General features: G+C 38.9%; 1 protein-coding gene across 30 annotated transcripts in view; it reads left to right on the top strand.

Moving 5' to 3' along the window:
• Window positions 1-15,754, top strand: part of SCMH1 (Scm polycomb group protein homolog 1) — a 189,090-nt gene that overhangs the window by 87,641 nt on the left and 85,695 nt on the right. For 26 of the 30 annotated variants that reach the window (XM_045476885.1, XM_045476859.1, XM_045476884.1 and 23 more), the window contains one exon: window positions 12,542-12,630. The exons of 2 other annotated variants lie outside the window; for them this stretch is intronic. In XM_045476885.1, coding sequence (XP_045332841.1) covers window positions 12,542-12,630 — 89 coding nt within the window. Of the gene's footprint in view, window positions 1-5,371; window positions 5,418-12,541; window positions 12,631-15,754 lie in introns of all 30 variants that reach the window. 2 more of the 30 variants (XM_045476886.1, XM_045476877.1) reach the window with 1 other exon arrangement.

The following is a 15,754-nucleotide window of genomic DNA, read 5'->3' as shown; positions in this document are numbered from 1 at the left end:
CATTTAAGTGGAGCAAGGTGGTGGTGGTCGTGGTGCTGGCTACTGATATTACTGGCTGTCGTGAACTGCAGAATATGGTCAAGAGAGAAGGTGGGATTGCTGCAGGAGCCCACCAAGCATTCACACCGGAAGCAGGAAGCAAACCTCCTCCCTCCCGTAATATCCTTAGATGGGATCAAAGGATATCACCTAAAACTGATAAACCAAATAGAAGCCTAAATGAGGAAAAGGTAGATTAAGGATACTATAAAATATGTTAGTATAAAGGTAACTACTCAAATAAAATTCCAAAACTTCCTTAATAACAAAGGAGCAAAAAGATCAAGAAACAGACCACACAGAGAAGGAGATGAACTAAATATGGAAAGCACAGTAAATAAAACCTAATGTGACAGGGTTGAAACCAAATGTGTGATTTATATTAATAAATATAAATAGTCTTAACTGACCTATTCAAAGAAAAAAAATTCAGATTGGTACTCAGAGTCAAACCCAGCTTTATACTGTGTATAGGAAACATACCTAAAGTCAAATAAATGAGAAAGACTAAAAATAAAAGGATGGTTAAGGGTATGAAAAGGAAAGTCAAACAATACAATAACAGATACTACAATTCTGACATTAGACATGGCAGAATTCAGACCAAGAGGGGCGCCTGGGTGGCTCAGTCAGTTGAGTGTCCAGCTTTGGCCGAGGTCATGATTTCACAGTTCGTAAGTTTGAGCCCAGCATCGGACTCACTGATGTCAGCACAGCCTGTTGGGGATCCTCTGTCCACCCGCCCCCCCCGCCCCTCCCCCACTCATGCTTGCACTCTCTCTTTGTCTCTCATTCTCTTTCTCTCTTTCTCACACAAAAATAAAGAACAAAAAAAAGAATTCAGACCAGGATGCACTCAACAAGACAAAAGAAGCCACTTTATAATGCTTAATGGTGACACAATTCACCATGAAAATGTACTAATTAAAAATATTTTGGAACCAAATTACAAAGAATGTGTCTTCGTAAAATGGAAATGATTGTAGGTGCAAAGAGATAGAGACAAACACACTGATAGATTTAACACACCTCTCAAGGCAAGGCAGGCCAAGAGGACAAAAGTTAAAGATATTGAAGTCTTTCATGAATAAGGTAGATCACGTATGTGTACACATATCACACTCTGTTTCCTGGTGAATATCCTTCTACATTGAAATCTAAAACTCTAAACAACTCTTGTGTGAAAAGGGAAATATAAACCAAAATTGCAAAACTCCTAAAAAATAATAAACACGTATCGGAATTTTGAGATCAGTTAAAGCCATGGTTGAAAGAAAACTGATAGATTTAAATACTTGACATCAATAAAAACGGAAGGGTAAAAATTAAGGATTTAAATTCCCAATTCAAAAAGCTAGAAGAAGAGTCACGACACAAAACAAAAAGGAAAAAGAAAAAAGAAAGGTAAAAGCAAAAGTTAACGAGGTGGAAAATAGAAAAGCAATAAATCAAAATGCCGGTCCTTTGGGAGGATAATACACAAGATACACAAACTAAGTAGTTAGCCTACTAAAGAAAAGGAATAAGCACAGATACACAAAAGTAGAGATGACAAAGGGGGGAAATAACTCTGTGTAAATAAATTAGAAAAGTGAGGTGAAGTAGGAAAATACTATTTGTAAAATCTGAACCCAATAGCATTACAATATTTAAACAGGTATGTAGAAAACATATGAAAAATTTCAAAGAACTACACCTGCAGCAGAACACTTAAGTGCAGATTATTCTGCAGGGGAGTCCTACAAAACTTTAAAGACCAGATTATCTACTACTTAAATTGCCAGAGGTCAGTGATACCCAACAGAACTTCTGTGACGATGGAAATGTTTTATATCTGTGCTGTCTAGCCACATATGGCTACCGCAACTAAGGATTTTTAATTTTGTGGAATTGTAATTTAAAGTTAAAAAGCCTTATGTGGCTGGTGACTGTCTACTGGACAGTTCAGCTCCATACATATCATAGAAAAATAGGAAAACATACAGATTTCTTTTTATGAAGTAGGTAGAATTTTGATACCTAAGCCTGATTTACACACACACACACACACACACACACACACACACACACAGTTTCATGTATGAATTTTGTTACAAAAATCCTAAGTAAAATATGAGAAGTGAGAATTCAACACATTTAAAACAATAATTTATCAAAGCAAATTAGTGGGGGTTTTTTTCTGGAATAAAAAGATTTAACTTTAGAAAAATCATTAATGAAATTCACCATATTAAGATAGTTATAATAGGGATGCTTGGGTGGCTCACTCAGTTAAGCATTTGACTCTTGATTACAGTTGAGGTCATGATCTCACAGTTCATGAGATTGAGCCCCAGTTGGGCTCTGGGCTGACAGCAAGGAGCCTACTTGGGATTCATATTCTCTCTCTCTCCCTCTCCTTCTCTCTCCCTCTCCCTCTCCCTCTCCCTCTCCCTCTCCCTCTCCCTCTCTCCCCCTCTTCCTCCCGGCTCATGCTCTCATGTACTCTTTCTCTCTCAAAATAAATAAACTTAAAAAAAACAAAAACAAACAAAAAAAGATAGCTATAAGGAAGAAAGTCGTCTGACCTTTGACGAAAATTAGCACACTACTAAAGACTCAACATTTCCTGATTTCAAAACTTATTACAAAGCAACAGTAAGACATGTAGTACTGGCATAAAGATATACTTATAGGGGCGCCTGGGTGGCTCAGTCAGTTAAGTGTCTGACTTCAGCGCAGGTCATGATCTCACAGTCCATGAGTTCGAGGCCCACATCGGGCTCTGTGCTGACAGCTCAGAGCCTGGAGCCTGCTTCGGATTCTGTGTCTCCCTCTCTCTCTGCCCCTCCCCTGCTCACACTCTGTCTCTCTCTGTCTTTCAATAATAAATAAACATTAAAAAAATTTTTTTTAAGTTAAAAATAGAATTACCATATGATTCATCATTTCCACTTCTGGGTATATAGACAAAACAATTAAAAGTAGGGATTCAAGCAGATACTAGTATACCTATGTTTAGCAGCATTATTCACAATAGCCAAAAGGTTGAAGCAACCGAAGTGTCTATCCGTGGAAGAATGGGTCAACAAAATGTGGTATATGCCTACAACAGAATATTACTGAATCTTAAAAAGGAAGGAGATTCTAACCCGTGTGACAATGTAGATGAATCTTGAAGACATTATGCTAAGTGAAATAAGCCAGTTGCAAGAGGACAGACACTGTATGATCCCACTTATAGGAGATACATAATACAGGCAAACTTATAGAGACAGAAAACAGAATGGTGGTTGCCAGGAGCTGGTGGGGAGGGAGGAATGGCAAATTACTGTTTAATGGGTACAGAGTTTACTTGGGGAAGATGAAAAAGTTCTGGATATGGATGGTGGTGATGGTTGCACAACAATGTGAATGTACTTAATACCACTTACTTTTGAGAAAGAGAAGGGGAAATATGTATACACACACACATTTTATAGTATACATAAAATTACATATTTTATATACTTATTTTTATGAGAAGAAACACAGGAATGTTAAACCAGAAAATAAGGAAAAGGTCACCTATTGAGAGTATCTAGGAATAGTGTGGAAAGTATAGCAATGAGAGTGAGACTTCTCTGAGAATACTCTTTTATATTCTCTTGACTTTTGCATTATGTAAATGTTTTACTTTAAAAATAAAACTAAACCAGAGAAAAGAACAAATCATATTCTGAAATTGATTACAAACAGAAACAAACTGAACTATGTATCAAATGGATATCATAACATTGGGACACACTTCAAAGAAAAAATGGAATTTCAAATAAATCCTGATGTTTTATTAACAATGTTAGTAGTTTTACCTTAATCTGAAGCTATTTTGCGTGTATTGAGGATAGGGCAAATGAGTAAAGAAGATACAAATATAGGATGGGGGAAGATGAAGAAGAACCCTGTAGTATAGAATTTGAATTGGAGGTATCTATTATGAACTCTTAACTTTAAGAAGTGTATATAATTATATATACACTTATATATTATTATATATGTACACTTGTATATTATATATACAAATATATATATTTGTATTATAATGATATAAGTTCTGTTCATTGAAAAGGCCTAAAAGTAATGACACCTCAGTAGCAATGTGGTTTCTAAATCCCATTCTCCACTAAAAGGAATCATGGCTCCTTGGAGAAATGACTGATTCCAGGGCTGAGCAGAAGAGAAAATGTAAGGTGAATTTGGAACATTCTATTATGCCAGAAAGAAAAGAAGTCTTAAAGAACAGAAACATATCAGAAGGACACAGGAGCCAGCTTGAAGGGGCTCTGATCAGCCAAAACTGGAACAATAAGAGTAACAAACAGAATAATGAAAACAAGAGAACAATGGTATTGGCATCCATAGGTCCCTAGTGATACACATAAAAAACTTTAGAGTTGCAGGGAAAGGTCTAATTGCAGAATGTCAGCTAATAAGTATAGAGAGAATGATAGAAAATTACCATTTTGCAACCACCATTTTAATTGATTCAGGCAAGGATAATCAGTGAGTGCTAAAACCACAGGGTAAAAAAGCTTATTGGAGAATAGGATATTCACATAGTCTCAATGTTTCCTATTAATTACAAAGGGAAATTATAATGGAGAAGTCTGTCAGTCACTCCTTAACAAGTGATCAAACTCAGTATCATCGATAATTAGATAAACCACATTATGTGCTTCTTAAAGTAATGAAGTGAGAAGTACTCAACATCACTTGTATTTTTGTCAGAACTGTTTAGCATGAATGTAATCATAAGGAAACAATCAGAAAAAAAAATCCAAATTGTGGGATATTCTATTAAACAGCTAGCCCACAGTCTTCAAAAATATCAGTTTCATGAAAAACCAGCAAAAGACAACAGGGTTGGTCTAGATTAAAGGAGGCTAAAGAAACAGGACAACCAAATACAATATGTAATTCTCGTTCCGCTCCTGTACTTAAAAAATTCAACTGCTATAAAGGACATTTGGGGGACAGTTGAGGATATTTTAAATTAAATTTCTTGGGAATGACAGTATTACAGTTTTAAAGGAGAACGTCCTTGTTCTGAGGACAAATGTACTGATGTATATTTAGGGGTGAAGTGTCACTATGTTTCTGACTTTCTCATAGTTCAGAGGAAAAAGTGTGTGTAGATAGATGGAAAGCAAATATGGTGAAATGTTATTAGTTGTTGAATCTGGGTGAAGGATACATAGTTGTTCATGTACTGTTTTTGCTACTTTTCTCTAGGTTTAAGATTTTTCAAAATAAAGTTTAAATAAATTATGTACATAATTATACATATATATGTGTGTGTGTTCATGTTCCCCAGGCCTCCTCTGGACCTCTCCCCAGAGTTGCTGAATCAGAATCTCTAGGTAATGGGGCTTGGGATTCTGCATGGTAAAATGACTCTCCCGAGACTCTAATGAAATTGGTCTATATTTGGGAAATATTGCTCTAGAAGAGCCTTCTTCTCCTGTAAAATCTTGTATGGTTTTTGTGTGTATGTGTGTGTGTTCTGTTCACATAGGAACATTCGTACCCCCCTGCCAGAGTCTTCCGGGGGGAAAGGTGGAAAGGTAGAATGATTTTCAGGTGACATTATTATCTCAATGCTGCCAACCTTTTCCTCACACCCTGTTGTTTCACTAACCTATTCTGCTACTCAAGACTGTGATTATTTCTTCTAAAAAAAAAAAAAGACTGTCTGGATCACTGGTTCTCAAACTTGGCTGCCAGTTAGAATCACCCAGAGAGCTCTTAAAATTTTCAGTGCGTAGCCTTACCTCAGATCAGTTAAATCTGAATTTCTGGGGTTGGGACCGATGTATTCTTTAATGCTCCCCAGGGGATCCCAGTGTCCATGTTGGATTGTCCCTGGTCTAAAACAGAACCTGGCTTCTGGTGAGGCTCCTAGTCAAGTGTGTCAGGATCCCAGCACAAAGTGCCTGGTCAGCAAACTTGGTCACATGCTCTGGGGTGGGTATATGTGGTACCTTGACTTGAAAGGAACCCTTTGTATATTCCTGTCACTGATCTGTCTTTTCATTTGCTAAGTAGCCTCCAGGGCCTGTCAGTAGAAAGGGGGATTTAAAAAGACAAACGTCTCATTTATCACAGAAATATAAGCTCTTTATAGAAACCTGTGGGGGTGGGGCACCTGGGTGGCTCAGTCGGTTGAGAGTCGGACTTCGGTTCAGGTCATGATCTCACGGTTCGTGGATTCAAGTCCCGCATCGGGTTCTGTGCTGCCAGCTCAGAGCCTGGAGCCTGTTTCAGATGATGTGTCTCCCTCTCTCTCTGCCCCTCCCTCGCGCTCTGTCTCAAAAGTAAATAAACATTAAAAAAAATTTTTTTTAAATAAATAAAAATAAAAAAAGAAACCTGTGGGGGTGGAAATAACCCAAAATCTTAGAGAGAGAGTACTTTAACTGTTGGTGTCTTAAATGCTTATTTTGCAGAGATAATTTTAAAAGTATTCATTAGGGGCACCTGGGTGGCTCAGTTGGTTATGCATCCAACCTTGGCTTAGGTCATGATCTCATGGTTCATGAGTTCAAGCCCCACTTCAGGCTCTGTGCTGACAGCTAAGAGCCTGGAGCCTGCTTCAGATTCTGTGTCTCCTTCTCTCTCTGCCCCTCCCTTGCTCATGCTCTGTCTCTGTCTCTCAAAAATAAATAAATGTTAAAAAAAATTTTAAGTATTCATTAAACTCCTTCTTCTCTACACCAAGGACCCTGCCAGACCCATGCATACATATATCATCTCAAGATTAGTCACAACCACCCATTAAATTAGTCTGAATTAACTTGAGTTTGAGTGTGTATATGGGGTTGTAACAGTGACATGGGGATGGAGTCCTATGAGAACTATAAGGAATCCAATCTCCCCAAATGGTCAGGTTGGGTATTCACTTCTTCCTCGGGGAAGACAGTGTGTTCAGCACCTCTATGCCGGTTTCACTTGTGTGTTCTTTCATGCATGGGGTAAAACTGAGATGGTGTACTCAACCTCAGTTTGGAAGCCTGGCTTTAGTTCAGTGTCCTCATCTGACAAATACAGAAACAGGGAAAGGGAAGTGAGTTGTCCAGGATTGTACAGTGACTTAGTGGCATATTTCTGTACATGTATTTGTGGATGTACATGTATGTAAAGCTCCTCTGGGAGAAGAGAATGAGTTTGGAATCATCTTGACGGCCACAGAGTCTAATAACTTCACAAAGCTTTGAATTATTATATGGGACAATGAATGGTGGGGTAGGGAGTGGGGACCCACAACCATGTGGTTCCTGGTGTGAGTGCTATTCTGTTACTTGCCACCAGAGGGCATGAGCTCTGATTAAATTCTAGACCTGCTGATCTACATCTCGTTCCAGAGCTTCCTCAGGTCAAGGTTAAACAAATGGATCCTAACTTCTTCGGTAATCCCACAGTTTTGGGAATATCTGGAAGCTCTTTATAACTGGTTCCATATAAATATTTTTAAAGAAATCCTAGGTAAGCACAGAAAACTCGCAGCATCCCTGGGTTTAGAATTAAAGAGACCTGACTTTGTAATATTAGCTCAGCCACTTACAAGTTTAGTTATGTGGCCATTGGTAAGTTAATCTACCTTGACTTTTAACGTTGAATTTCAGTCGCCTGCCAGATCCTTCATAAACTCTGCCATACCTGGTTTTTGAGTATTAAGTGGAATAACATAATAAAGTATCCAGCAAGTCTTGGTACCTGTTTAATAAGTGGAGATTTTTCCTTTGTTCAGTAAAACTCTCACGGAAATTAAATTCTAGTTGGAAAAGACATACACATTACAAGGAAAAAAGAGAAAATTCAGGCAATGATAAGAGCTAAGGATAAATAAGGGAGCAGGGGGTGCCTGGGTGGTTCAGTCAGTTAAGTGTCCGACTCTTGATCTCATCTCAGGTCTTGATCTCAGGTTCATGAGTTCAAGCCCCACCTTGGGCTCCATGTTGGGCATGAAGCTTCCTTAAAAATATATATAAATAAGAAGGGAGCAGGATTTAGGAGGCTGTTTTAGGTAGGATGGTCTAGGAACACCTCTCTGAGGAGATGATATTTCAGCAAAGAACTAACAAAGATTTGAGAAAAGAAGGGAGTCTTTGAGGCAGAGGGACACAGCTTGGTTTGTTTCAGGAACAGAAAGACCAGTGAATGAGGGGCAGATGAGTTATGAGAAGTAAGTTCATTCCAGACCGCATGAGCTTTGTTAACATGCCTAAAGACTGTAGATTTACTTGTGTTGTGTATGGGATGTAAGCACAACAGTGATGTGGTCTGATTTATATTTAAAAAAAACACGCAAACCTATCATTCTGGCTGTTAAGTGGAGAACAGACAGTAGGGAGGCAAAAGTAGAGACAGTCTGCTAGAAGGCTGCTGAGCATTCGAGGCAGAGTGTGACTGTGCCTTAGATCAGGGCGGTCACTGGTGGGTGAGAAATCTCAAATGGTGAGAAATGGTTTGATTCAGGGTATGTTATTAGATGCGTGTGCCATCAAGCCTTGCTGACGAATCGAATTTGAGGCGTGCTAGGAAGGGAGGAATAACAGGTGGCTTCTAGGCATTTTGATCTGAGCACCCGGGTTTTAATAAGTGGTGTCATTAAGTGAGCTGAGACACTGGAGAAAAGAGCAAGTTGGGGGCAGGCAGCAAAATCCAGAGTTCTGCTTGAGACTTACTCATCTTGAGGCCTCTTAGCATCCAAGTGGACTTACAGAAAAAGGCAGATGGAAATACAAGCATGAAACTCAAGGCAGAGGTTTGAGCTGGAGATATAAGTTGGCAGTCCTATTTGCCTGGGGGAGACTGGGGACCAAGAGGAAGAGAACCAGTGACCAAGCACTGAGGTGCTCCCACTTTCAGAGGTCAAGATTTCTGACACACCTGTTCTTTTCTTCACAAGCAGGCCATTGTTTAATTGGAGGAGATCCTCAAGTAACTTTTTTTAATCTTCTTCCCTTCCCTCTTTCTCCAATATATGACCCAATAAAAACTCTTTTTTTGGCTGTTTTTTTTTTTTACCAATAAAAACAGTAAGGTAGGGCTGAGTGATGAAATATCTGAAGACATTAACATGCAGATTAATAATGAAGGTTCTGGAGACAGAGGAATTGGTCTTAAATCCTGCCTCTGCTATTTACTAACAGAGTGGCCTTAGATATTTTATTCAATTTCTCTAACCTCAGTCCTTCCATCTACAATGGCCAGCGTGTATGTTATATCTATTATATATATTATTATATACAAAGCTGTGTTTTAAGTCTTTCACATGTATTAACCTATTTTAATCCTTAGAACAACCCATCGAGGTAGTTACTATTTTTATCTCACTTTATTTTTGAAGAAACTAAAGCCAGAGAGAGGTTTTTGTAATTTGCCATACGTTACACATCAGGGAGGTGGCAGACTAGATTTAAATCAAGGCAGCTGGTGTCTGGACCAGTGCTACGTTTCTCGTATCTAATTCACAGAGTTGTAGTAGTGATTAAATGAGATAACCCACTTAAAGTGCTTGGCACATAGAGCCTGGAACATCATATGTGCATAATGTTTTCTTTGGAAGCAGCATAGTGTCGTGAAAGAGAACCAGATGAGAGGGCTTAGGGCTCCAGCCTCATTCTATAAGAGCAACTTATGTGACCACAAATAAGTTTCTTAGCCCCTCTGGACTTAAGTTTTGTAATCCGAAATATAAAATTTTTGTACTGTATGGTCTCAGAGGGCCCTTTCAATGTTAAAACGCTATCTATGACTTCCCAATACAAATTATAGATACATTTGAATTTGGAAGGGGGGGGGGTTCCACCTCACTTAGGGGGCTGGGGAATAAAGTACCTTAATAATTCCTTGGGCTGGTAACATTTCTGTGTTGCCCTTCTACTCTTGAAGGAGCTTGCTAGGAGGTAGTGAAACGGAATAGTTAAGAACCATGAGGTCTGGAGTAGGACCACCATTTATTGGAATCTTCATCACTTACTACCTTGGACAAGATGCTTGAGTTTCCATTTCATCTTCTGCAAACTAAGAAGAATAATACTGTGTACCTCATGGTAGTATTTCAAATATCCGGAAAGAAATTGCATGTAGAGAATTTAATACATAATAAGCAGTCAGTGCATATTAGCTATTATAATATTATTCTAAGTGTTCCCAGAGCTGAGGGAACTTTTTCTTATTTTTTATTTTTTAGTTCTTTAAGTTCCATGTGACATGGAAGCTCCTGAGTAACCCTTTTCTAAGAAATGGAATTGGTGATTACATGGCGAGGCACTTGCTGGGAACTGAGGGCATGAATCTGAGTGTTCTGACTGAGCAGTCATTCCTTCTACTCCTCTCTTTTACCAGGGATAGCAAGCATTTCTCTCGAATAGTTGTGTCTTGCCACGTCTTGCCCATAAGTGTAGTGAACCATTCATGGCCCGTCTGCTCTAGGTTTGACTTGCGTCAGTCCTTGACAAACCTAAGGAGAGTTGTTTTCCTCACACACAGACCGGGCCTGAGTTTCTGGAGAAATTTATTTTTTTCTTTTACCCTGATCAAAGGAAAAGTAGTAGTCAAGAATCCTTTGGCCGTGATTGCAAAAACTCAACTCAAAATAGGTTAGAGGAGAGGAAAAGGAGGAAGCAGGAATGACTGAGACCGTATAACCAAGAAGGTAAGGCCTGCTGCTGAGTGGGTTTGAACACAGAGTTGTAAACCCTGTCATGATTCCCCACATCTTGCTCTATGTTGGCTTTATTCTCAGTTGTTCTCCCTGTAGCAGTGCCAAGCCTACAAACAGCCTTATAGCCATGACCTCAGGGAAAGACTCCTTCAGTGTGTCTGTCATGTCGGAAAACAGTTGACCCAACTGAGGACACACACACACACACACACACACACACACACACACACACGCTCTTGGTGTAGGGGAGTCTGATGCTCTTAAATGGCATTATTTCGCATTCCATGGCCAGGTTGGTAGTCATGTGATAGACATCCCCACCAAATCACATAGAATTTTTCCAAAAGGAAAAAAACTAGGCAAGCAAAAAAGTAAACAATAGCAATTTTAGATTAAGTGATAGGAGCATCCGCATCGCTGTCACCATTGTTGATGTGAAGGAGCTATCAAGACATCTTCTGACCTTGGGGAACTTGGCTTAGCCTAGCCAGCTTTGAGACAGTTTAAATCGTACAGGGTGATGACTCTCTGATTTCCATTTTCTTTTCTCTCTCTCCATGCCCTCCCCCTTAATTATAGCTATTAATTAATACTCCCCAAAGCTGATTCTCCCCTTTTTCATTTTACCTGCACGCTGATAGTTTAGCATAGTAGTTAGCAGTGTGGACTTAAGGATCAGACTGCCTGGGTTTCAATCCTGTCTTTCTCATTTGCTCATTTTGAAATCGTAAGTTTACTTTATACCTCTTTTCTCGCCTATAAAAGGAAGACAGTAGCTACCTTCCTGAGTTGTCTTGAGTAGATAGACTGTGGAAGGTGATTGGCTTAATATCTAGTCAAATGGTCAGTAATAACAGATGTCACTGTTGTTGTTATTTCCAGCTCCACAGCTTTGAGGCAGCCTATCTGTTCTTTTGTCAAGAATAGGAAAGCTGAGGGCGATTGGGAGATTATCAAAAAGCACAAGATTTGGGCATCTCAGGATAGAGAGTTGAAGCCAAATCTGAAGGAGGCCTTTGGAACTCTAGCTGGAAGACCTAACTCCGATAACAATCTTATTTTTACAATTTACTAGTTAAATGGTACATTCTTACTGGCTTTTACTTGCTGAACGACAATGGACAATCTCTCTAGGCTTCTTTTTATTCTTTTGGAAAATGAATATGTTTGGATAGGATTATCCCTTCCATGATCATCATTGTCTGATCCTTAATTGTTTAAGTAAAAATGAATATTGGAAAGCGTTCTGTAGTCGTGTGTGTGTGTGCGCGCGCACGCACACACGCGCACGTGCATGTGTGTGAGAGAAAGAGAGAAATAGTGAGTTAGTTTATATTATGATAAACCAAAAAGATTTACTTGTTTATTGGGTGTAGCATGCTGCGTACCTGGTTTCTTCCTAAGAGATTATCATATCCCCTTTCACACCCCACTGTCTAGATCATTTCTAAGTATTTGTTGATCCTATCTCACATCTCTTTCGGACTTGTCAAGGAAAGATTTTTAGGCATTATAATACATATTTTATAGTACTTGTCGTAGAGTCCGAAAACTTGGTTGGGGATTTTGTTCCACTACTTACTTTGCAACATTACCTTGGGCAAGTTACATTCCCTCTCACGTGCCTCATTTCCATGTCTGTCTAATGAGGCATTTCTTCTATTTAACCTGTAAGTCCTTTCCTAACAGTCTGTGACTCTGTAACTATCACAGCATAGGTTGTGGCAGGAGTAGCTGGATTCCAAAGGGAAAACTTGGTATCACCAGTCCCTTTGAAACCTATTTTTTATCTGTTGCCCATTATGTTTGCTGCAGGATTTCGGCTGAATGCCTCCTCTTGGCCCATGTTCCTTTTGAAGACACTAAATGGAGCAGAGATGGCTCCCATCAGGATTTTCCACAAGGTATGGTGTCCTTCAGATATCACCACTGCAGACTGCTAAGGTCAAATGCTTACATTCTTTCATTTACTAAGCCCCTGATGTCTACTTTATATTTATGGCCTGAGGATGCTTTCTCAGAAACTAGTTCAGTGGAAGGATTTTTTAGTACCTTATGAAGCAGCAATGATCCCTGGAGGAAATTACACCATAAGTTAGGATTTCTGGTTTTTGGGTCCCAGCTCCACCATTAATAAGCTATGTCCTTTTGTCCTCATCTGTAAGTGGGAGTCTGTCTACCTCACAGGATCGTTAGGAAGTTAAAATGTGTTTATCAGTAAAACATAAAATATGATATAAATCTAATGGAGCTATTCTTATCCCAGATCTTGGAATTCCCTAAGTTCCATATGCTAAACAGAGAGAAAGGAAGGAGACTATTTTTTGAGTGCCTACAGGATGTTTGGAGTTGATATACACCATCTCATTTAATATTCACAGTTAACTTTCTGAAGCAAGAATTATGATTTCCACTTAACAGCTAAGAAAATGAATACTTTTGAATAAAGAACTTGCCCAAGATCACATGGCTAGTAAGTGGTGGAACAGGGATGTAGAACCCGTATCCATCCTTCCTTGTCTCCCAAAGGATGAGGCAATCAGTCTGCTCTCAGCTGAACTCTTTTAATGAGGTCAAGGGGCCTGAACTAGAGTTGCCTATGCTGCTAGTTAAGTCAACCCTAAGAGCACCTTGGTTCCCAGAATATAGTGTACTGGGCAACCTAGAAACCCTTTCGCTATAGAATATATCAAATTGGTGGTGGGGCGGGGGGAGGGAGACCCACAAATATTCTTTTAAATGCTTTGCTGAGCTACCAGAAAGTTAGAAAACTCTCCAGAGGCCAGAGTGAAGAAGGAGAACCAGTGTTAAGTGTGACATACTATACCTGCAGGTCCCTTAAGGGGCTTTGCCAGTCTCACTTTCTAAGGATCTTGTCTTTTAGCAGCCGTGGTAGGATAGACGAGCACTTGGGCCTGTGCAGGGCAGTGAAACAGGCCCTGAGACTGCCACGCAGACAAGTAGGTCAGGTTCCTCAAGTGGTCCCTCCTAGTGAAAAGACTGTTACTACTGCTGAGGAAGGTGTCTGCCTCAGCTCTGCGGTGGGGTGCAAATGGGAGTCACCGCCCCTGATAAATCAGCCTAACCCGTGCAAGTCCAGATACAGCGCATGTGTTGTCTAGGAACTTCAGGGCTGTATGGAGCTCTTTCTGAGTGCCTACAGAAGCAAACCCAAAGTCTCTCTAGAGGGTTTGGTTGCTTTCAACACAATGCCATAGGAGTCCCAAAGGTGAAGCACCACTGAAGAGGAGTATTCTGTTCAGAATTCCAGAGCCCTCAAATACTCTCAAAATAAACACCCAACATGATGAGACATCAGTGGACCCAACAAAACAGTAAGGCTATAACCAAAGGGCTTCCAGATAATAGAAATAGCAGATAGAGATTATAAATTAAGTATTTGAAAATAATTAAGGAACAAAAAGAAGGAATTTAAAAGTTGAGAGATGTACAAAACCCTATTTTCAAAAATATTTTAAAAAATTGAAATGAAACTTAATGGTTAAAAGTACAAATTAATAGGTAAGTATATAAGAAACTAGGACTTAGATAAAGAAGAATTAACTGAAAGATGTATGTAAGGAATTTCCCCAGAATGCAGCACAGAGAGATAAAGAGGTAGAAAACATTAAGGAAAAGAGACCAGGAGAATAATACTAGAAGGTCCAACGTATGCTGAACACAAACTTCGGAAGGACTAATTAGAAAGAATAGAGAATAGGAATATTCAAGAAGATATTAACAGAATTTTCCAGAGTGTGCAATAAAGGCAAATACATACCTTAAAACATCGCAGTATTAATTGAAGTCCAGAGAAAAGATCCGAGCAAGTAATCACACAGGGTACCTTCCAGAGGGTTACAGGTAGCGTGACAGCACATTTCCAGACAGCAGCCGTACAAGCCAAAAGATCATAGAACAGTATCTTCCAAGTACTGAGAATAAAATTATTATCCACCTAGAATTTTATATCTAGCTGTACTATTATTTCAGAACAAATACAAAACCAAGACATTTCCAAACAAACTAGTACAAGTAGATACTTTCAGCCACTGAAAGAACAACTGAAAAATCTATTTCAGGAAGAGGATCATTGAACCCAGAAAATAAGAATGGACATAATAGCGATGAGGAAAGATTGCTTAACATGTGGGTAAATCTAAGGAAGCAGTGCCTGTAACTGTATAAACTAAGTATAATAACAATGTGGAACTAAATTATCAAATACCTATTAACTCAGGAGTAGGTAAATTTTAGGAGTAGATATTGTTTGGGACTGTACATATAATGAGTTTTAGACTGAATTGTGTCAACTATACAGCTACAGTCTCAAGGCAATCTGCTAAAAGATTCTAAATAGAATGGTTAACATCGGAATCAATGGAGGGGGTAAAAAGGGAAGAAAATTCAATTTACTGTAAAGGAGAAAAAGGAACCCAGAAAAATCAAGTTACATAGAAATGTAGGCAAGATAATAATTGTAATAAATTTAAATATCTCAGTTATCGCAAAAAAGGTTAAACTCATCAGTTCAGTCAGATACACATTAGATTGTTTTTAAATCTAGCTCTATGCTGTTTATAAGAGACCCTGCTAAAATATACACCAAATGTTGAAAGGAAAAGAAAAGACACACCAGGCAAATCTTTGTCAAGAAATCTATGCTAGCTATACTGACATTAGGCAAAGGAGACTTTGTCGCTGAAAGACTTCATTAAAGAGGCCACAATCTAATAAAAAAAAGTACATGCTCCTGAAAAACAGTGCCTCAGATACGAAAGCAAAATTTCACAGAATTTAGACAAATTGGAAAATCCACAGTTGTTGACGAATATTTCAGTACATGTCACTCAGTAATTGATCAATAAAGCAGACAAGGAAATTGGTGCATCAGTCAGCATAAGCTACTCAGTATTAAATCAGCTGATAAGTTTTTTCTTTTTTGTTTTTTTTTTTTTTAGGTTTATTTGTTTTGAGAGAGAGAGTGCATGTGTGTGCCACTTGTGAGCAAGGGAGGGGCAGAAAGAG

This window comes from Leopardus geoffroyi, chromosome C1 (assembly GCF_018350155.1).
Source record: "Leopardus geoffroyi isolate Oge1 chromosome C1, O.geoffroyi_Oge1_pat1.0, whole genome shotgun sequence".
NCBI lineage: Eukaryota > Metazoa > Chordata > Mammalia > Carnivora > Felidae > Leopardus > Leopardus geoffroyi.
The sequence above is the reverse complement of the archived record's forward strand: the minus strand, read 5'-3'. Positions and strand labels throughout refer to the sequence as shown.